This window comes from Sporothrix brasiliensis (genome assembly GCF_000820605.1).
Source record: "Sporothrix brasiliensis 5110 chromosome Unknown Cont22, whole genome shotgun sequence".
In the NCBI taxonomy this organism is placed as follows: domain Eukaryota; kingdom Fungi; phylum Ascomycota; class Sordariomycetes; order Ophiostomatales; family Ophiostomataceae; genus Sporothrix; species Sporothrix brasiliensis.
This window is the reverse complement of record NW_024467141.1, coordinates 1534008-1559844: the sequence shown is the minus strand read 5'-3', so window position 1 is coordinate 1559844 and position 25837 is coordinate 1534008. Positions and strand designations below refer to the sequence as shown.

The window sequence follows — 25837 nt, the reverse complement described above, 5'->3', positions numbered from 1 at the left end:
CCTCGAACGACCTGCGCCGCCGGGTTTCCCAAACAGGTAGGATGCAGACAATCTGCAGGAAGGGGCAATACTCAGCAGCTGCGAGAATACGGAGTACATGCAGAACAGAACGAAATGGGAAAGAACCAAGAGTGACAGAACCAACAAAGGAAGGAGCACAAACGACGAGCACTTGTCCCTCGCCTGTGCGAGTGAGAAAGATGGGCAACCTCGAGCGCCAATTTAGCAGGTAGTGTCAATCCTCGCTTCTGCAAGGTATTTTTTTTTTTTTTGTTGGAATCAAAAGGCCAAGATCATGCGACAGCAAGTCTGCATTTATGAATGCAAGGCCATGGAAATTAGATGAAAATCTTGACAAAAAAAATAGACCACAACATACACGAACGATCGTCGTATCGTCGGGGGAGGCCAGGTGGCTCCCCTATCACTCTTACGAATACGACAAAGACACAACTACAAATGGAGGTAAGAACCAATACTTGACGTCTTGTGTGCAGGAAGGAGCTATCGCCCATGATATGTCCTGATAAGAACGTCTTGAAGACGAAAGGAAGGAAGGTGCATCTGTCCGCACTCCCACGGGGCCTCCGTGATGTGCCGCAATTCTACGCTTCTGGACGAAGTGCGGAACAAAGCAAGTCCAACAGCGGACGGCGACTGGCCAGTGCTGCAAACCGCCTTACTCGGCTGCAGTAGCGTGCATGTCAGTTTGTTTCTCGCTAACGAGACCGCGCGCCGTTGTCGATGTTTGGCTCGCTTGCAGAGTCCGCAGTCAATCCACACACATTGCCCCCTCCGAGGCCTTCCGGCCACCACGATAAGCAGGCGCGACCGCCCACTTTGTGCCCACTTGCCCCTCCACCCGCCGTTATCGTCCCAGTCAGATACTGTTCACCGCCGTGCCCCTCGGTCTCCACCACATGCCATTTTTTCCGTGCCTTCCCCCTTTCGCCCGTAGTGTCAGGCTGTCCCCATGGGCTGCGTACTTCCGTAGTTCAACAAATTACAGTAAGAACGACTTAGAGACGAACTAGAGATTGCCAAAAGGGGACCCGGCCGGCTCGCACCTATATATTGTTCATCCCCCTATCGGATGCCTCTCACGATCGTTCCTTCCTTTTCTTCAACGAACTCTCAGTTCCCAAACTACTTTGATACCTCCGCTTTCTGCTTTTGCATTCCAACATCTTCACTCTCACCGTCACTTTTGTCTTTACGACACGGCCACGGCCCCCCCGCTAACTATAAACAAAACCGTTTTTAAGTTGGATGATCGCGCTCTCCAGGGTCGCGATCGCCAAATACCGCCAAAACGTTTTCTAATCTCCTCAACTCGTACGTGCCTCTCTCTGCCTTTGCTTTGGGCGACTTTGGTGACGCCGGTCGCTCTTTCCCTCTTGCTCTGCTCTCAGACTGTCCCCATGACTGCGGTGACGGGCTGCTCCTTCTGTCTGAGCATGCCCGCCACAGGCGATCATAGTCGTTCCTTCCCATCTCTGTCTCATGACGCCCTGACCATTTACTGACGCCTTCCTCAACAGGGTCCATCACCCCTTTGCTGGAGGCCGTTGCACTGCGTCCCCGGGTAGTTCAGCGGACTCAATCCAGACTCAATAAAGAGGCACTTGTCTGAACCGTCAACACCTCTTTTTCACATCTCCTGGTCTGCTCCTTTCCGCAAACCTCAAATCCATTCACATCGCCAAGCAAGCAACCGCCAACCGACATCTCCAATCCCGTCAACGTCTCATTTCAAAAATGGCTCCCCACGCTGAAATCGACTCCTCCAGCAACGGAGATGGACCGATCAACGGCCGCAACGGCCAGACTGCCGCCGCCGCCGGCGACCTTTTCACTGTCAGCTCGCCCAACGTGACGTACACGGACAGCACCATTGAGTCCAAGTACACGTACCGCACGACCTCCGTCACCACGGGTGCTGACGGCCGCTTCACGGCCACGCCCAAGGAGACGCTCTACGACTTCAAGACCGAGCGCGCCGTCCCCAAGACCGGTGTCATGCTGGTCGGCTGGGGCGGCAACAACGGCTCGACCGTCACCGCCGGCATCATTGCCAACCGCCGTGGCCTGACCTGGGATACCCGTGAGGGCCCCCGTACCGCCAACTACTACGGCTCCATTGTCATGGGCTCGACCCTCAAGCTGGGCACTGACGCGGCCACCAACCGCGACGTCAACATCCCCTTCCACGATGTTCTGCCCATGGTCCACCCCAACGACCTTGTCATTGGCGGCTGGGACATTAGCAGCCTGAACTTGGCCCAGTCCATGGACCGTGCGGCCGTCCTCGAGCCCACGCTCAAGCAGATGGTCCACAAGGAGATGGCTGCCATGGTACCCCTGCCCAGCATCTACTACCCGGATTTCATTGCCGCCAACCAGGAGGACCGCGCCGACAACGTCCTCCCCGGCTCCAAGGCCGAGTGGGCTCACGTCGAGAAGCTGCGTGCCGACATCCGCGAGTTCAAGGCCGCCAACAACCTGGACAAGGTCATTGTGCTGTGGACCGCCAACACGGAGCGCTTCGCCGACATCATTGCGGGCGTCAACGACACTGCTGACAACCTGTTGGCTGCCATCAAGGCCGGCCACGAGGAGGTGGCTCCCTCGACGGTTTTTGCAGTCGCCTCGATCCTCGAGAATGCGCCTTTCATCAACGGCTCGCCCCAGAACACGTTTGTTCCGGGTGCCATTGACCTGGCCGAGCGCCACAACGCGTTCATTGGTGGCGACGACTTCAAGTCCGGCCAGACGAAGATGAAGTCGGCCCTCGTTGACTTCCTGATCAACGCCGGTATCCGGCTGACGTCGATTGCCAGCTACAACCACCTGGGCAACAACGACGGCAAGAACCTGAGCTCGCAGCGCCAGTTCCGGTCCAAGGAAATCTCCAAGTCCAACGTGGTCGACGACATGGTGGAGGCCAACACCGTGCTGTACAAGCCTGGCGAGAAGCCCGACCACACGGTTGTCATCAAGTACATGCCCGCTGTCGGCGACAACAAGCGCGCCCTCGACGAGTACTACGCCGAGATCTTCTTGGGCGGCCACCAGACCATCAGCCTGTTCAACGTCTGCGAGGACTCGCTGCTGGCCTCGCCCCTCATCATTGACCTGGTGCTCATTGGTGAGATGATGACCCGCATCCAGTGGCGCGCCAACGGCGCCGCCGAGTACAAGAGCTTCCACTCCGTGCTCAGCGTGCTCAGCTACATGCTGAAGGCGCCCCTGACCCCGCCTGGTACCCCCGTCGTCAACGCTCTGGCCAAGCAGCGCGCCGCCCTGACCAACATCTTCCGCGCCTGCATTGGTCTCGAGCCCGAGTCGGACATGACCCTCGAGCACAAGCTTTTCTAAGCTGTTGACTGTTCGAAGCCACCTAGGCCGGTTGTAACGGCCCCGGAACTACGGGAGTTTGCAAGTGCAAGCTACGGCACTTGGAATATATTGCCTATGCATTTTTGCAACTGCCCAGACACAAATCTTTACATTCTATTTCCGCGAGCTCGTCAGAGTCTTGTTGGCCCATACGATGATCTTATTTTCTTGAGAACAATAAAAAACCATTTTAAAAATAAACCCTTATATTGGAAATCATATATGGTCTACCTATGAATAAATGAAGTGAAGAGAATGACGAGCGTGAGAGTCAACAAAGCGATAAAAAGAAAAAAAGACCCGAGTTAAGAGATAGACTCAAGTTCCATCTAAGATTTCAACCACCCAGGAACATGGAAGGTACTAGCAAATACCAACGACGGTTCGCAGTCCAACTCCTTACATCAGCATCACCGCCAGGCCTACAACGGCCGCACCAAGTGCCACAACCACCGACCCGGCCGACCCAGCCACCATCAGCGCCGCGGCCGGTGCCGCACCACTCGTGGACACGGTGCCGCTGCTGGTGCTGCTGCCCTGGCCCGTCGCCGTCGCCGTTGTCTTGGCCGTCGCCATGGTCATCGAGCCCGTCATCGTCATCGTGATGGTCTGTCCGTTGGTCGTCATCACCATGGTCGACACACCGCTGCCGGCCGCGCCGGTCTCGCCAGCGACGCCAGTCGAGGAGGATGTCGTCGTCTCGGCCGCACCCGTCGTCTGCTGAGTTGCACCGCCCGCGTTGTTCTCCGTCGTCGTCTCGGTCGGCAGAGGGTCGAGCGTCGCATCGCTGGTGACAATCGTACCGGGCAGGGGCTTGAGCGTTTCGGTGTCAGCGGCCGCCACAGCTCCGGCACCAGCGGCACCAACAGCACCGACAGCGGCTCCGGCAGCGGCTCCGGCAGCAGCAACACCAGCTGCCGAACCGGCAGACGAGCCGGCAGACGAGCCCACAGCCGCAGCCGGGGTCGCAGAGGCAGCAACGGCGGCAGCGGCAGTCGATCCGAGAGGCGTCAGCGCAGCACCAGCAGCAGTGCCGATAGCAGGAGGGGCCACACCAGTTTCGGCGACGGCGGCAGCCGTGGCCGCGTTGGCGTTGGCGTTGGCATTGGCACCGCTAAGAATTTTGACGCCAGCACCAGTCGAACCAGCAGCAGCAGTCGCCGCCGCCGCCGTCTGCACCGACTGGAGAAGTGCCGAGACGGACGCGCTGCCCAGCGGCTTCAGTGGACCCGACGCGACCGCCGCCGTGCCACCAAGAGGCTTGAGGGCCGCCGTGTTGGCGTTAGCCACACCAGTTGCGGCTGTCGCGGCTGCTGCGGCTGCTGCAGCTGTCGCCGTCGCTCCCGTTGCACCTGCCAGGTTAGGCAGCGGCTTCAGCGAGCTGCCCGCCGGAAGTGCCGTCTGCAGACCCGGCAGAGGCTTGAGGCCGCCGCCCGTACCAGCCAAGGCGGCCGACGCGGCGGCAGCGTTGTTGGTGAGGCCACCGGCCGTGGCAGCGTTGGCGGTGACCGCGGTGGCGCCGCCACCGGTATTGTTGAAGCTGTTGGTGCCCTTGGCGCCCTTGGCACCCTTGGCGAGATTGGCCTTCAAGGTGTTGATGTTGGCGGTGGCGGCATTGGCGATGGCCTTGTTGTTATTGTTGTTGTTATTGTTGTTGTTGTTCTGTTGGTTGTTGTTCTGCTGCTGGTTGTTGCCATTGGCCATGACCGAGGCGGCCAGGAGCACCGTCGTCAAAGCCGTTGCGGAGAAATGCATCGTGGCTATTTTTGTATAGAAAATCCAGTTGGATATCGAAAAAGAAAATGATGAGTATAGAATGTACACAACCGCCGGGGTCGACTCGATAAAAGAAAGTACGAAAAGAAAAAAAAAGGTGATCAAGTGATCGAGTGATTGAGTTAAAACAGTATTGTATAAAATAAATAGGATCAACCTAGGAAAAAAGCCTGCTCTGCAGTGGTTGGTGATAAAGAAAGGAGAAGAAGAGAAGTGAAGACGAAGAGAAAGCGAAATGAAGGGAAATGTTGTCGCCGACAAACAAAAAGAACAGTCACGAAACTTCAGACCAGAGCTGGATGAAGGGAAAGAGAGGAAGAAGAGGAAGAAACGGAAGAAACGGAAACGAGAAAAAAAATCAGGAGGAAGAGGAAAGGTAGAGACAAAAGGCAGAACGTACGGCAGGTAAAGTCACGAGAAGACAGGCAAAAGACATAAACGTGGAGTCTCCCATGGAGCCGGCCATGGGGTTCCCGGGTTGACAGACTGCCGCATGGAACGAGCAGGGTTCGACAGTGAGAATGACGTTTAATCCAGAATGCGTAGACTACAGGGCATCGAGAAGGGCTGATCGGCAGCAAGCGGCAGTCAGTAATGGGCCGAGGAATCAACTACGAATGCCCAGACGACAGGTTCGCCAGGGGAGTCTATGACCAAGGGGTGTGAAATTCAGTGAATGGATGAAGTCGAGAGCGTCAATGATTTGCGACACTTGGAGTCTGAGGGCAAAATGTGTCCAAGGAAACAAAAAGGAAAGGTGAGCGAGGACGAACGAGAGGCCAAATACGACGGACAAGAAAGGGTACACGTGGAGCAGTAGAAACACGGGGCTCGTCGAGGTCACTCCTAGGCATGGCCACTGCAGGCGTGCACCGTGAGAAGCGGGTGCGTCTCATGATGGTGATTTGGAGTGGGGTGCAAAAGTGACGAAAAGAACGGGAGGAAAGATAAGGCGACATAAAAAAAGAAGCTCAGCAATGCAGGGCATCACAAAACATGTCTTGGCATTCTGTGACCCGAGCCTGAAACGACCCAGCACACATCGAACTACGGAGTGCTGCAACTGACGCGTCTGTTTCCCCACTCGCCTCTCAGCGCATGAACCACGTTCTCTTTATGGAGCACATCGTACTGGGTATGGATTGCTTGATGTCCTATTCTTAGCCGTCTGGACTGCACATCACGGCACATTGGGCTGGTAATGGTCGCTGCGGACGCACATCTGCAAGATGCGTCCTAGTTCACCAAATAAATAATGGTTCTAATACGAGAGGCCATAATCACGGAAAGGAAATGTCGAGGGCTGAATCTGCATGAAGAAAAAGACAACCTCTCGTCATTGCCACTGTGACATTGGCCACAGCTGCCCCCGAGCTCCTGGGACGACGGCGAGCCGACGTCAAGTCTGGCAAGGGTCTCGTTCGGAAGAGAAAACAAGCGAGAAAGAATGAGGACAGACAGGGCATCGTGGACGAACGAGAAGGTGAAGAAAAGAAAAGAAAAAAAAGCATCCCCTTGCCTTGGTCAAAAGGTCTCGACCGCTCGAGAAGCAACGAGGGGCCTGTTTAAGCTCAGAGGGCTCCAGACGACGCTAATCGAAGCTTTATTCTCTCTCTTAACCCTGTACGTGCTCCATAATTCTCAGCGAAGTGGCGGACTGGTAGAAATAGATAGGAAGCCATTCTTCCGAGAATTCAAAGTAGGGTGTGGTCCGTCATAGGGTCGTATGGGGAAAGTACGCCTTTCGTTAAAAGCCACTAAAAGCGGGTACGGCCGCCTCCTGCCCCGTCGTTTTGCCCTTCCTCCCTAAAAAAGGGTCCATGTTGCGGTTCTGACACGCTGTCTTGGCTGAAACGCGCATCACACTGCGTCTCCTTACAGAAACCGGCGAATTGTGACTGCCTGGCTCGACATTGCGTATTGCACGTATCCAGCCACGTTTCTGTTACTTGTCGTGAGCTTCACTGTGAGTCTCATGAAATATGTATTGGCAGTTGTCCTTTGCTTTTATGCACTTTCATTAGAGCGGAAGCCGTCCGCACCCTCTTTGGCGTCAATAGAGTTGCATTGCATCCATCTCATCTCGTGGTAAAGACAAGACGAATCGCCCAGGGACAATGTTTGGATAAGCGTACAAGAGACGCACAATACAAGACGGTATTAGAGAATATGAGTACATTGATATAAAATAAAACAAAAAAATGTCGACAAAAAGGTTGCTCCCCATGAGCACTGATATTTTCCCCTACAAAAACGCGTAATGGCAAAATTTCAACCGACTAATAAACAAACAAAAAGGAAATGAAAGTCTGAATCTCTCGGACGCCAAAGTCAAGCAGGACAAAAAAAAGTAAACAATCCTCTTCCTTAGTATCGCCGTAGTCCTCCTCTCCTGCCGCAAAACTGCGCGGACTAGATCTAGTTGTCCCCGCTGCCGTGGAAGGCGTCACCAAAGGCCGAGTCGTCCATGTCCATGTTCAGGTCCAGGCCGTCGTCGATGCTTGCCAGCGGGTCGCCGCCTGTCGACATATCGGCAAGTGAGCCAAAGTCGCTATCGACGACAGCACCGGCACCCGGCGTTGGCACAGCCGACTCGGGCTTGCTGCCGCCACCTAAAGCCGCCAGGGGCGACTTGACAGGCTGTGTAGGTACCCCTGATGTTGACGGCGGTACTGGTGCTGTGCCGGCAGCAGCTGTCGTCGCGTTGGGTACCGCACCAGAAGCGCCTGCGGGGGGCCCATCGCCACCAGGGGGCACCACGACCCAGTCGTCGGCACCGCCAGCCGTGGGGCCCGCACCAGGCTGGGACTGGCCAGCGGCATCTGCCATGGCCACATCGCCAGCTGCTTGCCTAGGTGCGCCTGTGCCGGAACCAGCAGCACCGATAGCTGTCGGGGCAGTCGGACCGGCAGCGCCCGTCGCTGTAGCCACGTTGGACAGGCCTGAAGCAGGAGGGGGTGCAGCGGGTGCTTGTGCCCCCGGTGTCGGGAAGTTAACAGGCGTCGATGCCGGGGAGAACACCGACTCCATCTGGTCCAGCATACCGGCCGCCGTGTCACCCATATCCATGTCAGCGTCGCCAATCAAGATCCCACTCAGCTGCGAGCCGGCGGGCGACGGGTGTTGTGAAAGAGACACGCTGCCTGGTGCCGTCAATCCTGTGCCGTCAGGGGCGCTGATCAGAGGCACCTCAGGCACCAGCTCCGGCTCGGGCTCCGGCTCGGGCTCAGGCGACGGTTCCCGATAGCCACCGTCCTGCACGCGCACCACCGCACCCGACGCGACTACCTTGCGGCCCAATGTGCTCTCCACCTGCGACACGACCTCATCGACCGTCTTCTGGTGCTTCTGGTGGCTCCAGTGGCCGTCGCCAGACGCGTCGCCGCGGGCCGCCCCATTGTTCGCCGCTGCGTCGTCGTCGCCGTGCAGACGACCCTCCACGCGCCAGATCTCGGGCCCCGTCTCCTCGGCCGTAAACCGCAAATCGTGCTCGGCCTTCTTCATGGCCGAGTTGGTTCGCAGGCTGGCCACCAGCTTCTCGTGCTGCGCCTTCATCTCGGCAATCTCGTCGTTCGTTGCCGAAATCTTGTCCTCCACCCGCTTGCGGAACTCGGCGGCGAGACCAGCATCCAGGCGGCCCACATACGGGTTCTTGGGTACGCGTTGAGATGCGTCAAAGGCCTGGCCCTCAAAGATGCCTTCCGTGATCGGCGCCAGCTCGCCCTTGAGCCCGAGGCCCAGGTCTGCGTACCCGATTTGGTTGATGCGGTACGGCGACGAGATGACCTCCTCCATCCACTCGTGGTTCTGCTTGTAGCGGTCGAGGCTGACGTCGCGCGGGGTGATGACATCAAACATGTCGCCGCGCGTGTACTCCTCCTCGTCGTCATAAATTGCTGCGTCCATGGGCGAGGGGCCGTGGCCGCCCGGCCCACCGCCGGCTGCTGCGGCGGCTGCAGCGGCAGCGTTGGCGGCCGCGTTGGCTGCCGAGTGCCGCGCGCGCTTGGCTGGAGGCGGCGGCGCGAGGCTGCCGCCTCCGGCGGCACCTGCGTTCGGCGGGTACGCCATCTGCTGGGGCACGCCGGCGGTCGCGTAGCCGGGCGGCACGCGGGCATCGCGCGGCAGCGGAATCTGCGGCCAGTTGACGCGGTCCGACAGCATAAACTCCTTGCGCGTGATCTGGCCGGCGCGCTGCAGGTTCTGGCGGTGGTCCATCATGGCGCGCAGGCGCGCGTCGAGCCGGATCTTCTTGACGGGCGTCGGCTCGCGCTCGTCGACGGGGCCGTAGTGGACGAGCCACAGGCTGGGGTCGACCTGGGGCGCGTTGGGGTTCGGTACCTTGGGTGGCATGAGACGGAAGCGCCGCCGCGAGTGGGTGGCGTACTCCTCGCCCGGGCGGTAGCCCATGGGCTGGTGGAACACCTCCAGAATCAGACCGTCGCGGATCTCATGCTGGTAAAACGTCTCGCCGCGCGGCCAGACGTACCCGTCAGACGCAAATTCGGTGCCCATGCGCTGCAGCGGCTGCCAGGTCAAGATGATGGAGCCATCCTGAGGCGTGTCGAGAAACGTCCAGAAAAAGGGTGCACCGTCGCGGGCGATGCGTGGCGAGTTGAGCAGCCACTCGGTCACTTCGGGGATGCCAAAGCGTGGCACGAGGGGGTAGCGGTACGCGCTGATGAGGTGGATGTGCGGGAGCTGTGGGTGACAGGAAAGAAAAGGTTAGTTGTGTTGCGTCTGACTTGAAGGGCCAACATTTTGCCATCGCTGTCACATCATACCAAGTCCGGGTGCACGTTATGGCTGGGGTCTGCAGCCATTGTGCTAGATTCGCGCGCCTGGCGGTATAGGAGTAATACGCCGAAGAGTCGATGCGAAAGACCTGTCGATTCGATTTCGTCTGGTCGAAGACACTTCGCGTCGCGAATGCAATGAAAAGGCCACAACACGGGTGAATAGGTACGCGCAATCGATGGAGCGACAAGGAGCCGCCAGCCGTCGTGGGATTACTCGCTGTTGTCAATGGGTGGATGAATGCCCGCGCGTCGTGGGGCTCGTATCGTCGTCGCTGGCTGCAGCTGGAGAGGTCCTGGGATTGAATCGCGACACACCTCCTTTAGACTTTTTTGGCCTTTGGCGCGCGTTGGCGGCTGTAGGCTGCACCTAATACTCCGTACAGCTGCGCCATTCCCTACTTTCTCACAGATGTGGCTGGTATTATGTGGCGCAATATATGGCACGTGACTCTATTGACTTATTTCGGTCGTAGCTGATTAGGGCGCCTTGTTGACTTTCGGTTCTGAATACGGCCCTGGAATGTGGTCAAGAGAGCCATGTGGTCAAGCAGGATGATCTGACAGACCTTAGCATGGTCTTTCTTTTGTCGCACTATCTGACCTGTGTAAGACGGTCTCGCTGTGCTGCCAACAGGACGCGGCGATTTAGGACGGTGCTTACGGCCATATTTCGCTGCCAGTTCGACGTACTAAGGAAGAAGGATGAGCGTGCGGATACGGTCACAGAATGGGGTCTTGTTTATGAAAAGACGGCTGCAGCAGCAGACCGGACCGCCGAGTATTTTTTTAAAAGTAAAAGGCACGCCATGGTTTTGATTTTCGTAGTCAACTGTTGTATCATTGCATTGCATGTTCATCGTATATCGTAAACCATCGAAACGAGTTCGTTTTTCATAATATCAATCACATTTCCGCCACGTCTACTTCGTGCTCGGATATGCATACGCTTATAGCAGCGCTTTGATTCTGTCTCCCGTCTGGGGACCGGCGCTGCTGTCCGGCGTCGTCGCTGTCAGTGCGACGCCATCCAGATACCAGGTCGGATCCGCTTCCTCGTCAAGTTCTTTGGTCGAGAACCCATTGCCGAGGTACCGGAAGCGGTTGCGACTCGAAACGGCAGCTCCGTCACGACTGTCGTCGGTTTCATACACGTATCCGTAGTCCTCGCCGCGGAATGTCTCGAGCATGTGGAAAAAATGGATACGGCTGCCTGGGTGCAATGCTGTGACCGGTCCGTTCTCGTCTTCGCCCTGACGCTGGCCATCACTGGTTCCCTTGAACCACGAGCGACAGGAGGAGGACCAGGCCGTGCGAGGCATAAAGGCGCGGATGTGTTCGCTGTAGTCGTCGACGGCAGCTTGGGAGGGAGAAATGGCTTTGATGCCCTCGGTCTGGCACTTGCGAATAGCACCAGCAATGTACGTGGCAATGTGCTCGGCCAAGGTGAAGACACTACCATGACCGATTGGGGCATTGGGGCCCAGGAAGGCTGGTTTGGAGAATCAGTGGGAGATTCTCGCACTTAACTCCCTGACACATCCGGACGTAACGTGAGATGAAACTTACTGAAATAGTTGGGCAGCCCCGGCACGGCACAGGACATGTAGGCCTGGGGTGTGTTTGCCCGCCAAAGATCTTGCAGGTTGCCGTTGCGGCCGACGAGTGGGAACCGGGGGCAAAACGACACGTCGAATCCCGTGGCACAGACAATAGCATCGACGTCGACAACTTCACCGCTATCCAGCTCCAGGCCACGTGGAAGGACCCGGCGGATACCATCTGTGACAACCTGGACGTTCGGTTGGGTCAGCGTCTGCAGATAGTGCGGTGCCGGTGTCATTCGTCGGCAGCCGAGCGCATAATCTGGGATCAGAGCCTTGCAAAGCCGCTCGTCTCCACCCAACATGGCAGTCATATACTGGCGCACGTGTCCGGCAGCAAACGACTGCATCGGGCTATCTTTGAGGAGCTTTTCCGTCAGCAAAAAGAACCAGCCAAAAACCAAGCTCTGCCAGAAGGGCTACACACTATAGGAAACGAGTTGTTGGTTTCCTTCTCAATGGTCTTGACAAATGTGCGGTACAAGGCCGGGTCGGATTGGAAGCGCGAAATTTGCTCGGGCGTGAAGTTTTCTTCGACGTCAAGCTCGATCGTGCCCATGACCTCGGCGGCCGGCCCCATCTTGAATATTTGGACTCGCGGCGGGATAATCCACGTTGGTGTCCGAACAATGTGCACGAGTTTCTTGACATCGGCATGGATGGCCGGCACGATCTGGACGCCAGACGAGCCATTGCCAATAACGGCCACCGTCTTATCCTTGTAGTCAAACTCGGCTGGCCAACGGGCACTGTGGACAAGATCGCCCTCAAAATCGTGCAGCCCTTCAATATCAGGCCATTTCCAGTTGCTAGACTGTTACTATTGCCCCGAGACAGAATGATCGCGGGTTGGTACTCACTTCAAGATCCCGGATGCGTCAATCAAGAAATCGGCGCAGTCGCTAAATTGCTCGCCCGTAAGCAGATTGGCAATGGTTAGCAGCCACCGACCCTGAGTTTCGTCCCAGCGCGCACCCAGCACTTCATGCTGCGTCTTAATCACACTGCCCCGCATGCCCTCGTCCTCGCAGATGCGGCACAGGTACGCGTTGATCTCTTCGGCCGCCGAGAAAAAGTTGGACCACTCCCGGTTTGGTCGCCACGAGAATTGGTAGTTGTGGCTGGGGATGTCGCAACGGCACCCTGGATAGCGATTTTCGAGCCAAGTGCCGCCAACGTCCGTGTTCTTTTCGTAGACAACGTGCTCATAGTTCTTTCCCAGCTTCAGACGTAAAGTGCGGATCATGTTGATCCCACTGGCACCGGCGCCGATACCGACAATTCGAAGATGCCGCGCCGTCCCGAGCGGCTCTTCGTTGACAGTATATGCAGGCGTAGACATGACGTTGTCGGTGCGGCTGGGGTCAAGGGATAGGCGAGTTGTAGGACCACCACCAATGCCGGCCATCTTGTGGGTACGGATGTATTGAAGTCAGTAAAACCCAGCCTTTCCAGAGGGCAGATAGGTACAATAAACAAAGGGCGTTTATCAAACGTTCCCTTTTCTCTGTAAAAGTTGAGATGAAACAAAGAGGATGTTAAGTGAACTGCAATTGAGGCCACGACAAGAAAACAACAGAGAATATGAGGGAAATAACTCGCTGTCTGGCGATGATATATTGACAAAGTAGAGCTTGTTCGAAAACGATACAAACAAGAAGATAGATAAAAATATACTTCAGAATATAAAAGCAGAGAGCCGCATAAGAACAAAGGAAGACAAGGTAATCGGAGAACTTATATGGCCGAAAAAGGATCCGTCCGGCGGAGGGTCGGCGCATATGTGTCGATCAAAATAAACAGCAAACGCACGGGTGCCAACAGACACAGGTCCCGCAGTGTCTCTATCTCTTTTAGTATGTCTCCGTCGTCAGTTATTTGAGTGGTCAGGTACCGGCTCTAGCGTCCGACAGATGATGACACAAAATCAATCAATGATCAAAACGGGATGCCTCGGTCAACATCTTGTCGACTGATTTGGGGAGAGTGGACTACGCCCACAACTCGCGCTGAAAACATCTTCCCGGCCTTTGTGGAGCAAAGAAAAAGAAAGAAGAAAGTAATAATATAAAATAATATCGTTATGGTGTAAGACATGCGGTCTTCCGTCCGCTTTCCAGCCAACCCACACGGTGCCGGAAATGGACGTGCCCCACAACAGAAAGAGGATAGAAGCGGTGGCGGACTGTAGAGTATCAAGGAGGAGGATAAGCCTCATGACCTCGTTGGTCAATTTACGGATGCGCTTGCCATAAAACAAGGGCTAACCGTGTTGGCAGGTCGCGTGCAAGGGACTGGAGCAGAAGCTGGGGGGGGGGACCGCGAATGACGACGAGTGTCAGTTCAACGGTCACTTGGTGCACGCCGTGTGCTAACCACTGGATAATAGGAAAAGATGAGAGAAGAACAAAAGACTGGGAAAGGAAGGTAAGAGAGGTGCAAGCAAGGATAGTCTTGGTGCGGGGAACATGTGCATGCAGATAGGTAAGCATACTTGGAGCTAGGCCCGATGATAGTGAGTTAGTCGGTCGAGACGAGAGGACCGTATTAGACGACGATGCTGTGTGACCGGGATAGTGAGATGGACAATCTGGGCCGCATGGAAGTGGACCATAGGAATGGCCAGCTAAACGGGAGACGGGGAACTTCGAGTTGGAGAGAAAGGGCTTTCTCGATGGACAAAAGAAGAGGACCTCTGGCAGTAAGATTCGTGTAACGAAGCAGAAGTGAGCCGTAGGCCCAGCTGCAAGGATCGGGAGCCCATCAACAATGGCCGCGTGGAAGATAGCAACGAAGGGAATTGAACACGAGAAGAAGCATAAACGCATGAGAGAAACACGAGTTGACAGCACACAACGAGATTGCAGCCGACCTGTTGGCGGCCCCGGTGGACAAGTGGTGGCGGGCATCGCTTATGTGCCCTGTCTCATCCGGATGCCAGCATGACGAAAACTTAGCAGAGACCATTGAATCATGGAAAACAATGCAATGAAACGAAACAAGAAAGCAGAACAAGAGGGCCAAGACGCCTCCACTCCACATGGAGCACATGGAGGATGAAAGGAAGCATTCGGTGGAGAAGAAAAAGCCAAAGGAGAAACACAATGCAAACGATAGCCCGAAGAGGGAAACGTTGCCAATAAATAAGGCTGGCGTGAGGTCGTAAATTGTCCAACCACAAGCCGAGAAGGCTGCATCTTGAAAATAGTTGAAGGTGATCACAAGTGGGATGTTAAGTGGCCAATGGCAAAGGGGAGCACAAAAGCAACTGAAGTTCTGCTGAGGGGCTGAAAGGAAGGCGCTGCATGTGCAGGGATTGTGTGGCCAGCTGCGGAGAGTCGTGCCGGTTTAAACATATACGCTGAAAATGGAAGGCGGTGGCGGCCTGTTGAGGGAAAGTGGGAGTTGTTGCTGCGTGGTACCCACAAAAAAAGTTGTTTTGCGCCGGAAAACGAAGAAGGAACGACGACATGAACATGCGAGGAATAGCAGCGGAAGGAAAGTACACTCAGAAAAGCAGAAAGGGAAAGAGAGACAACAATTTTCCAATTGGGGAAACAACGACTGGAAAGCGAGTTGGCATACTACGCTGTTTATCCAATTTCGGAAACTGGCCATCTGCAAGACACGATTGGAAACAACACTTGTGGACTGCTGCATGTACAACCCGACCGAAGAAGAGGGGCCGCATCTTGATAAAGGTCTTACACAACACATGCAGCCACTGGCGTCCGTCGTGGTGCGACAGACATAGAACCAATTATTCTTAGAGGGGATAGCCTCCGAAGACAGAAGACTCAGGAAAAAGACGCATCCAGACGGCCTGACAAATCAAACCGCCATTGCCACGCTTCCATGGCTTCCTTTTCATTTTCCTTTTCTGGGGACGACATCGAGGACGACAGCACCACTAGTACCGTCCCGGGCCCAGGTGTACAAGCCCAGGATGCAACGGTCACACCGACACCAGCAGCCAGTGCCTTCCCTGTCCAAGGCAAGCCGCAGCTACTGCCACAACGCCACGACCTGAAGGAGATGCTCTCCAAGCTGCCGTCCAAGATTGCCTACAGTCTTCTGGACGTGGCATTAGACAGCCTTGTGGATGCTGATGGCACCAAAGGTAGCAGCAGCACAGTCCCGCGAGAGACGCCGTTCCGGATACGTCTGCCGCGACGAGAGCTGTGGGACGTCAAGGTTCAGTTGATGGCGGAGGAAGACGAGGAGGACGGTGGCAGCAACACTAACGGCGGTGGCGAGCTTGCGCCCGGTCTTGGAACCCACGATGTCAAGACTGGCATCTACGAGGGCGGTTTCAAGAGCTGGGAGAGCAGCGTCGACCTGGTCAAGGTGCTGCTCCAACAGCCACCAACGACAGCCGACTCGTCATCCGCGCCGACGCCATCGGATGTTGCAAGTGCCGTTCTGTTAAAGGACGGACCCGTCCATATTATCGAGGTGTGTTGTCCGAACCCCATGTCCTTTTGTTCTCTGATTTTGCCGCTTGCTCCCTCAATGGCTCTGCTAACATTGCGATAAGCTCGGCTGCGGCACAGCACTGCCATCCTTAGCCCTCTTCCACTGGGCATGTGCAACATATGGCTCTGACAGCAAGGCACAGCGGAGTCACCCGCTGTCTATCACCGTTGCCGATTACAACCCCAGCGTCCTGTACCTGGTCACACTACCCAACTTTGTCCTGGCATGGGCTCTCCAGCAGCGGCACGCCAGTCCCCTCCTTCAGCAGGCTTTGATAATCGACGAGGACGGCGACGACGACAACGGCGAGCTAGAACTGACCGACGAGGTCAAGGACGCGTTTTGTACCTATGTGGCCTCGGCCGGCATTACGCTCTCATTCCTGTCGGGCGGCTGGTCAGCCGAGTTTGTCGACCTGCTGTATGACACCACAGCTGCTGAAAAGCCGGCTCCCCATACGCTGGTCCTCGGCGCCGAGACCATTTACTCGCCGTTTGCCCTCGAGACGTTTGCTGTGACGCTCTTGTCGATCCTGCGTCGGGACGGCGGCCCGGTGTCCGCTCCGGCCACCGCCAAAGCCATCATCGGTGCCAAGAAGCTCTACTTTGGCGTCGGCGGCTCACTGGACGACTTTGTCAAGCGCATGCGCGAGGCCGGTGCCACGGTCAACGAGCTGCGAGAGGAGGCAGACGGTGTGCGCCGGGGCGTAGTGCAGTGCGTGCTGTAAATGAGCATTCCTCTGTTCCAACCCAAATCCACCCAAGGTAGGAGAGCATGCTCTCTCTTCGGTTTCGACACATCCGGTCTTCCGGAAGCTCCTGCGCCGCCCCCTCTCGTGCTGCACACTGGCGAAATGGCGACGTTGCTCGGCCCATAATGTCATCGACTATTGCCGCCGTAGTGATGCGACAGAACGTGCTGGTTTCATATTTCCCTGGAAATGCAGTTCGGCACTTTCCCTGGCAGATGAGGTCCGCCATCTCCAAATTAGGCCAGGCTTGTCTCCGTTAATCCCATTTCGAAAACGCCGTGCGCGGTAATGTGTACCCTGTGGGCGGGCATATAGCATCAATTTGCTCTTCCGCTTGGTTGTGCTGTTGAGCAGTTTCGTTCCGGGTTCATTGTCTTGTTATGTATCCTTTCATAGCTAGACATCTAGCGCCGACAAAAATGCGCTTGCGTATCGTTGTCTTGATAGATGGCAACTAGATATGCATATATATGTATATAAACAAAACCATCGGTTCCGTGGTTTTGACGCTTGGATGTAGCAATATATACGCAACAATACAAACAAAGACGGATAGTGACCATGGGCAACAACTTCTCGAAAACATAATAACCCTCGTCACCTACGGATGAGTTTATTCCGAACAAGGGGATAAGAACTCTAAATTTGTGCATAGAGCCTGGACCGCATTTAAACTTTTTGAAACATGATGGCGACGGAGTACTTTTTTCAGACACGGCATTGCGCCGATCCCCGGCGGCTGTCCGACGGCGTTTATTCTCCTTTGGGGCATTTTCTCCTTTTTACTTGCATTGTCGAACGTTGCCCATCATTCCTACTGACTCTTGATACAATGCATGTTTGGCTGGTGGGTAATGCGAAGCAGCAGTTATGTATGGTGCAAGGGAATGCGAAGTTAAGTCACTGGTACTTTCGACATAACTTTGTCTACATACTTAACACATCTAGGGCCACTGCGGACTTTACTATTGGAGCCCACTGAAGCAAAATTTGAGACTTTTAAAAGGGGATGAAATGGGAGTAAAATGGAATGAGAATAAAATTTCAAAGTAAACGGCAGGAAAGGCGAGATCGAACCCATTGAGCATCGAAAATCATGACATCGTCAAGGACCTATAACTTGTACGAGACATTGGTAGCAGGCCCACGCAGCTAAATCGCTACACCAAGTGACGTCCGTGAGAACCATACAAAAAGGCTGATGGAGTTGGAACCAAAAGAAGGCAAACTGGGGAAGCAAGGCACGGGATAGGGACGTACTTCAACGATATACTATATTCTGCAATTTAAGACGTAGACGTACACGAGCGCATGGCTCTATCGAGAAATGCTATGCCCGACTAGACAACCGCATATTTAAAGCTGGTTGCCTGATGTTCCTGGCTTGGCTCGTTGGCGATACGTTGTGATCGGCGCCAATGACCAGTGCCAAGGTGGACGCGAGTGAAAAGCGACGGCGTTGGGCGTAGTGCGTATCTTACACTACGGCATCTGTAGACTGAAGTCACACCACCACCACGACTTCTTCCACAAAAGGTTTTCCATGGCTGGCGCCTGCCAAGACTAGCCACGGAAATGCTCTGCTATGCTGGGATTGTGATTCCATAGTTTCGCGACCGTATTTGGGATGGCTATTTTTAACCGTTTTTACATCATCGCCCAAAAACGGTCCGGAATGTGTGGCGCATGGCACCTTTGAAATGAAGGCACAAAAAATTGGACGGAATAGTGCGAATGCAAATACAAGGCAAAGCTGCTTGTCGTCTGATTTGTGGCGCCACCTCTCTCTTCCCGTCCGGACTCTACGACCTCTCATTAAACACTGAACACTCCCATGCACATTTTTGGAATGTCGAGTGACGCTCCTAACCATTGAAAGATAAGTCCCAAAATGTGACGTCAAATTTGGCAAATCCCGCTCCTACTGCAGGGTTTTGATGGCTTCGCCAAAGAACCAGAGCACAAGGCCTGACAACTCCGGCCTTGTTTACTGTTGCACCGACTATTCGGAGGTTGTCTTGGCGCACGTTTTTGACAACGTCATTTCGTGGCGTCATAGCGATGCGATAGCTCGGACGGCTTTCATCTTCCCCCATGACAAGGCCTGCCTTGGAAGAGGGTCTCGAAAGAGGGAAGGAGGAATAAAAGCGGCCGCTATGCGTTTCAGTGGGCAAGGAAACCTGCCCAAACAATATGGGATAGATGAACAGTGTGCGGCACGGCTGGGCATGCCGCTTGCCGCAGGTTCTGTCTCTCGTCTTTTCTGGTGTCCCCTTCCTGTTTATGTGCCGCTTGGTTCACGGAGAAAATATTGCCTAAGCAATGTGCGGCGTGGGAAAGACGGGGGAAGGAAACATGCCTAACAGTTGGGTGATGCAATTAGGGCTTACACGTAGGCAGTACGTCGTTGGTCTTCACACAAAGGGGCCGAACGAGATGAACGTTTTTATGTCGCCTCGGCGTTCTTCTTAACATTTGTCTTTGTCGCCTTTCGCCATTGCCGCATGTTGCATTTTTTTTTGTCACACTCTTTTCCGCTATGAATAGAAGCAAATGACAATTCGAAGCAGAAATTGTCTCCGTGAGGCATCGTCGAAAACGTTGGCTCTGATGGTTGATCTGGCTTTTGACAGGGCCGGCGGGAGTTGCCACAAGCAGTGGCTTGGCAGGCAATATGCAAGGGCAATGACTGCCAAACTGCTTCCCACACACACTCATACCTGGGCTAAGCTGGATTGAGGCCTAACCGGTGGAGATGGACCGGGGGTGTGTATTTAATCGAGAGAAAGAGGAAAAAGGAGAAGCCAAAACGCTTGCTTGCTAAAGGAGAGACTGGCTGATTCCGGAGCGGGCGAGGGATTTTGTGACAGAAACCGGTCGTTTTGCTGCCGTCATTTTGGGCACAACCTCGAGAAAGAAAGCGAAAAACACCATATGCAAGTGAACTGCTTGCCGGGGCTCTTGGCCAGATCGGTAGGAATTGAAGCCAGGTTCTTTGGTAGCCCACAACCAACCCTGGTCGTTGGTTTTGCGCCTGCTTCGATCGCGACCATCGCGGGCACCGCCCAGGCCTGGCCTAACAGACTTGGCGGCCCTGGGGAACAGCTGAGAGTGAGATATTTCCGCCCCCGTGCGCTCTTCCCGCAGGAGGATGCCCTGCTTTTTGTGCTCCGTTAGACAATGCACACTCGTGAGCCGGCAATACAACTGGGAAGGATGCAGAGCTCCACCGAGAGAGATGGGCGGTGATAGTGAACGCGCGATGTGTGGGTGAGATCGAGGATCAGCAAAGGTCTTTCCCCGTCGAGATGCTGGGCTGAGTGCTGGAGACGAGGTGGACCAATTCGGGGCAACGCAGCGGGCTGGAATCTGGACCATTCGACAACATCCCCTTTGCCGTCTGTGTCTAAGAGTTGAGACTTCTCTGAACCCCCTTTCTTTGCGAACCCTCCGCCTGTCAGGCCAGCGCGCCGATCCTCTTTGCTGCTTGGCGCTAGGCGGGCGCATCCAGGAACGCAGTCGCTGACCGAGCCACTGATGTGTGCAGATTTGCGAGGCAGCACCCACATGTCGTTACCGCGTGCTGGTCCCTGCTGCTCTTCAGCGTGCGAAAACTTTGTTTGCTGGGTCAGTCCAGGCACTGTTCCAGGGCTCATCGCCAAGTTGGTGTGGATGCACGTTGCTTGGATGTATTGGGTACATTTTCGCGCGGGTGAAAAGCAACCATCAGTGTGTCGCTCAGAAGGCACTCCGCCACCGAACGCTCTTGCCAACTGCGGCTGGCACTATGAGACTATGTTCGGGCGTAATGTCGTTTTTTTACAGACATTCTCGGTCGTAATGGCCTTCCCTGGCCAAGCTTTGTGCTCTTGCCTTGTTTTTTTTAGTTTCCAAATCCGCCCGCCCATACTGACGTCGTAGAATTGCAACAGCATCAAGCAGGTGCAACCCGCAACTGATAGAAAACCTGCCTACGTCGTGCGAGGTGCCAATGGCACAAAATCAGGAAGCCGCGACCAACCTACAAGCCCGCGCAGGGATACATTGACATGCTCCGACGTAATATGATGCAGTGCATCGCATCTGGAAAGGCATTGCGCGTCCAATAGAAGGAAGCTATGCTCCAGTGTACCCCGTACATCACAGCTACGGCGTGTTTTTGGCGTTGGTGGCTCGGGACCAGCTGTTAACTTACTTTGTCGCCAACGCCAGCGAGCACGCCCCCAACCTGTGCCCCTGTTGCCCTTATGGTATTTATTTATTCTATTTTATTTCTCATTTTATTCGGCCCCATCGCAAGCGGCCAGCCAAGGCCCACCCACGAAAAGGGAAAGAACGGACATGGGCTGTCCCTGCCCCATCTCCGCGACTCCACGACACCATCGCTGCGTCACAACACGCCCTCACGCCCTCACGCCCTCACGCCTGCCATGTTCGCGTCTTTGCGCCTTCCCCTTCCCCCCATGAGCCCACCCTTTCATTGCCAAGAAAATTCTTCTTCCTTCTCCGTAGTCGCATCAGTATAAAGCTCCTTCGCTCTTTCTGGAATACTGCATTGCTCCTAGTTTTGATTTAATACCTAGCTTTTCTCACTCCTTTCCCTCCTCTTCCTTTCCTTCCCTTCCTCTTCTGCATCGTCGAGTTCACAATCGTTCAGCGACTTCACGTCTTCATAATTGTAAGTGTTGTTTGTGCTTTGCTCCACAACGCTCGCACCTCGCCCTTCCCCGCTGCTCTGGCCGCCTCCGACCAATACCCCTCGCATGTGTTTTTCTTTTGTCTCGTACGCATCATCTCTGTTCAGCCTCCAGGCCCTCTGACATTCAGCCTCGAGCCCCTGCGGGAATCCCGAAATCTCGTGTCTTTGTCTTTTTGCCTGTTGCATCCAGAGCATATGCACTGTCTCGGATTGGAAAGAAAGGCAGCAGAGAAAACAACACACAAAACAGTGCTTCCTGCTCGGCCCAGCCTAGTTTGCCAGGTTACGCCCGTTGCGCGTCCATTCCCTGTTTCATTCCTGCATACTAGCCTTTGCTCGCACTTCTGGAATCGTCTTCTCTCTCAGCACATCCCATATTCTTTGATTTGCTTTTCACCTCTCTTTCCTTTGCCTTGACATTTATTCACACGCGCTCATCCACTTCAGTTAGCTTTACTTTTTTTGGTGGTTCTTGACACGTTTTTCTAACTTCGGTTCCTCGTGGCCAACAGAATCCACAACTTTCTAGTCTCTCGTTCAACAACCATTACAATCTTTACGCCTCTTTATTTCGACAACACACCAGACTCGCCGCTTAATATCTTTCACCTCTTACACTTCTCTACCACATTCGCTGTTACTCAACACACAAAGTCAAAATGAAGTTTTCTGTTGCCTCCATTGTCGCCGTTCTGGCCACCACCGTCAGCGCCATCCCGGCCTTCACGAACTCCGCATTCGATGTTACCCCTGGCTCAACCTTCACCCTGACTTGGCACAACGCTACAGGCCCTGTCACCATTACTCTGGTTACCGGCAGTGCCACCGACCTGAAGAAGGTCCGGACCATTGACTGTATGTTTGCCCGGAACTCTGTTTTCTTTCCTTTTTGTAGGACCAACATCGCATGCTGACCACGTCGCAGCCAACGACTCGGGTGATAGCTTCACCTGGCCTGTCCCGACTGACCTTGTCTCGGGCACCTACGCCTTTGAGATCTCCGACTCGACTGGCCCCAACTACAGCAAGCAGTTCCAGTTGACGGGCACCGGATCTGCGTCAGCCAGCGCCTCGACTGCTTCGTCCACTACTGCTGCGACGTCTAGCTCGTCTGCTACCTCGTCCTCGTCTGATGCCTCGTCTTCCAGCTCCACCTCTTCGTCGTCGTCGACGTCGTCTTCCTCGTCGTCCAAGACCACTCACCTGACCACGACTGCCGCCTCCAACTCGACCACGACTGCCACCAAGAGTGAGTTCCCATCATCGCGTGTCCATCACCGTCATTGTGATAATGCAGTGGTCTGAATTTAGTGCTAACCAATTGCAGCCTCGACGACTGGCACCAAGGCTACCACCTCGCCCACCACCGTCCCTGCCAACACCAACAACAGCCCCCAGGCCAAGTCGCCTCTGGCGTTCGTCCTGGTCACCATTGCTGCTCTGTTGTACTTCAACTAAGCAGCTAAGACTGACTAGGACTGGTTGCGTTGTTTTGTTGACCTTTTATTTTACCAAGGGATTCTCATTTATGTCGTTGATTTACTCTTTTCAAAGATGGCTTGGAAAAGATGAATGACCGGATTATTTATTATTTATTATTTTGGGGTTTCGCATGAACCTTCCTACCCCCGCCTAATATGATTTTTCTTTGCAAATATACACAACATACAGCTGAGACTAGAGTACATTGATTGAATTTTGTGTGAATCAAACACTGGGGCTGGCACGCATCGTTACTTCAAACTTTTTGATCATTTTTGGCCCCCATGGTCTGTGTCTTTCTCTCTCACCCATTTCTTAACGCGTCCTTCTCGGCTAGTATGAGACGTTAGTTTCTCATTGCGCGTGTTCCCTTCTCCGATGTCCCGTGTTCAGCAAGTGTCTTGGGCCCGTTTGAACTGTAGATGTCTCCGTCTCGGCTCCCGCTTGATTTCGGCATCATTGAGATTTGATCTGCGATACGCAATGGAATCTGGCTTGTCCTGTCGTTCGGTATTGGCCTTGACTATGTTGTATTGTTCGTCAGTTTGGCCATGAGGCCAGTTGTAATGTCTGCATAAAATGTCCTAGCAATACGTCGTAGAAGCAAAAGACATCACTCGTTCTCAGGGACCCCCCCCCCCCCACCCAAAAAAAACGGGCGTCCTGGAGTAAAACCCGCCGCTGTGCTACGGAGTACTGTCGGGTACTCCATCTAAAGCAAATTGACTGGGCGACCACCGAGGCCATTTTAGATTGGCAAGGAGTACAAAGATACACAAGATTACTACTACAGGATCATACTTACGGGGCCACGCATGGTTTTGTACAAGATACCCTAGACACCATAGGCAGGACGTGCATATGCATCCGTCGGCAGCACCCTCTGTCCCGCAGACTGTCAATCGTCCAACGGCATCGGCATTGGGAACCACAATCGACGTGCATGATGTTATGTTCGCATGTATGTGTTGCGTTGTGTCTTGCGCATTCATGTCGCGGAAACATGATACCATAGTAGCTGCAAACGAAAGACAAGAGATCCCAAGAAAGCCATAAAATCGACGCCGTTAGCATGTCATGTATTTTACCCCGTATTCTCTCCCTGTATAAGTTTAATAATATACAAAGATGTCTCTCCGACGTCCAAGTCCGTTTCCGGGAAAAGCTGATTTTCGTACTAATTGGTCTATATGCAAAAAGAAAGAGAACGAATGAAACCAAGAACACATATGAGGACAAAAAACGTAAAACGGACTCATGCCATGGACGCCGTGAATATGCCAAAACGATGCAAGAGAAAGAAGCCACAGTACCCAAATTTCCAAATGGGCGTTGAAAAATAGTAAAAAGAAATGACAAGACAAAGCTCACGTCTATAAGCGATGTGGAAGCAAGGAAGAGTGGGTCGTGGGACGCTGTCTGGCTCTAGAGCTTGCTCTTGATCGGTGCGTCGCCGTCGTTGCTGCCGCTGCCAGCAGCAGCAGGCTCTTCCGAGACGATGGCCACGACGACGCAAATGTCATCCACCTTGCCGCCGTGCCACGTCTCCTGTGGATAGTAGCGCTTGACCTCCTTGGCAAAGGGCCCATCGAGCTTGGTGTTGACGCTCGCCGCCTTGGCCGCGCCCGTGACCTGCGTGGCAATCAGGCTCTGGAGGGTGATGACGTGACTGCCGCTGCTCTCCTCGGCGGTGTCCGGGTCGGTCAACCGCTTGAGCACGGCCGGCGGCGCCACAGCCACGGCGGCGCCTGCGTCTTTGGTGGTGGCCTGCCACGCGCCCGTCATCGTCATGGCGCGGCTCACGAGCAGCAGAATGTCCTGGTTGAAGAGGTTGTCCCAGACGCCGTCGGACGCAAAGACGAGCACATCGCCGTGGCAGAGGTCGTGGCGCGTGACCTCGGCGTCGCGCGGCTCGTCGCTGAGCTGCGCACCGCCGAAAGCGGCCATGCGCGCCAGGATGTTGGGCGGGATCATGCTGAGTTGGTAGGGCGTGTTGAAAGCGTGCGTCTGCGGCTCGGAGCAGGCGTGTACGGCGTTGAGGCGCAGGTGGATGTAGCCGCTGTCTCCGAGGTTGGCGACCTCCAGCTCGCCGTCCGGCGAGAGCAAGCCAACGATGGCGGTGGAGCCGCCGGCTTCGATGGAACGGTCATGGCGCACCGCCTGATAGCCGATTTCCAGGAGACGGCGGGCCGAGAGTGTGGGTGTGGATGCCCCTTGGCCGGCGGACTTGGTCTGCTGTTTCTGGCCCTGGCCCAAAGGCTTGCCGTGCTCGTAGGCGGCCGCGGCCATGTACTCGGTGAGGCCATGGGAAAAGTCGGCCGGGTCGACGCCCGAGTCCATCCAGCCGCCGACGCCGTCGGCTACTGCCAGTGCTACTGTGCCAGTGTCGCCGACGCGACTCACGAAAAAGGCATCCTGGCCACTCTCGGGCCGCTGCGATGGCTTCTTCTTTTGTGTGGAGGTGTTCTGCTGGAGGCGGTTGTAGGGGTTGAAGTGGAAGACGTGGGTGTTGGGGTCAAACGGGCGGTCTTTGGCGATGTACGACGCAGCGACGCTGTAGGAGAAGATGCTCCTGCGCGCCGACGAGGCTTGTGCTTGTACCCGACCACGGCCAGCGTTTGCCAGAGACGGCCGCTTCGGAGCAGCTGGCGCCATGGTCGGAGAGGAGGAGGACGCAGAGGAGGAGGCGTATGCCGAGTAATGCCGACCAGATGAGGCGAGGGAGAGGGTACGCGCCGCCAGAAGGGATGCTTCTTGTCGTCGTGCAACTGTGAAAGCTACTGAGGATGCTGCTGTTGCGCCGCGTGTCAGTCATGACGAGCACATAATTTATATTGGCACAAGGCGTTTTTGTAGC

General features: G+C 55.0%; 7 protein-coding genes across 7 annotated transcripts; 3 read left to right on the top strand and 4 right to left on the bottom strand.

Annotated features, from left to right (window-relative positions):
* Nucleotides 1-1758: 1758 nt before the first annotated feature.
* On the top strand, nucleotides 1759-3378 carry SPBR_08377 (myo-inositol-1-phosphate synthase; the record flags this gene model as incomplete). Its single annotated transcript, XM_040766615.1, has 1 exon — nucleotides 1759-3378. The coding sequence occupies one exon, from the start codon at nucleotides 1759-1761 to the stop codon at nucleotides 3376-3378; it is 1620 nt and encodes a 539-aa protein (XP_040614717.1).
* Nucleotides 3379-3798: 420 nt separating this feature from the next.
* Nucleotides 3799-5154, bottom strand: SPBR_08469 (uncharacterized protein; the record flags this gene model as incomplete). The annotated part of the gene is made up of 1 exon (XM_040766707.1): nucleotides 3799-5154. One exon carries the CDS (start codon nucleotides 5152-5154, stop codon nucleotides 3799-3801), a length of 1356 nt encoding a protein of 451 aa, XP_040614716.1.
* A 2439-nt stretch (nucleotides 5155-7593) lies between these two features.
* Nucleotides 7594-9995, bottom strand: SPBR_08190 (uncharacterized protein; the record flags this gene model as incomplete). The annotated part of the gene is made up of 2 exons (XM_040766428.1): nucleotides 7594-9873; nucleotides 9957-9995. 2 exons carry the CDS (start codon nucleotides 9993-9995, stop codon nucleotides 7594-7596), a joined length of 2319 nt encoding a protein of 772 aa, XP_040614715.1.
* Nucleotides 9996-10918: 923 nt separating this feature from the next.
* Nucleotides 10919-12980, bottom strand: SPBR_08252 (flavin-binding protein monooxygenase; the record flags this gene model as incomplete). Its single annotated transcript, XM_040766490.1, has 4 exons — nucleotides 10919-11460; nucleotides 11538-11940; nucleotides 12000-12381; nucleotides 12433-12980. 4 exons carry the CDS (start codon nucleotides 12978-12980, stop codon nucleotides 10919-10921), a joined length of 1875 nt encoding a protein of 624 aa, XP_040614714.1.
* A 2447-nt stretch (nucleotides 12981-15427) lies between these two features.
* On the top strand, nucleotides 15428-16775 carry SPBR_08471 (uncharacterized protein; the record flags this gene model as incomplete). Its single annotated transcript, XM_040766709.1, has 2 exons — nucleotides 15428-16027; nucleotides 16191-16775. 2 exons carry the CDS (start codon nucleotides 15428-15430, stop codon nucleotides 16773-16775), a joined length of 1185 nt encoding a protein of 394 aa, XP_040614713.1.
* Nucleotides 16776-22157: 5382 nt separating this feature from the next.
* Nucleotides 22158-22956, top strand: SPBR_08653 (uncharacterized protein; the record flags this gene model as incomplete). The annotated part of the gene is made up of 3 exons (XM_040766891.1): nucleotides 22158-22353; nucleotides 22424-22747; nucleotides 22826-22956. The coding sequence occupies 3 exons, from the start codon at nucleotides 22158-22160 to the stop codon at nucleotides 22954-22956; spliced, it is 651 nt and encodes a 216-aa protein (XP_040614712.1).
* Nucleotides 22957-24405: 1449 nt separating this feature from the next.
* Nucleotides 24406-25635, bottom strand: SPBR_08509 (protein phosphatase 2C; the record flags this gene model as incomplete). Its single annotated transcript, XM_040766747.1, has 1 exon — nucleotides 24406-25635. The coding sequence occupies one exon, from the start codon at nucleotides 25633-25635 to the stop codon at nucleotides 24406-24408; it is 1230 nt and encodes a 409-aa protein (XP_040614711.1).
* Nucleotides 25636-25837: the final 202 nt, after the last annotated feature.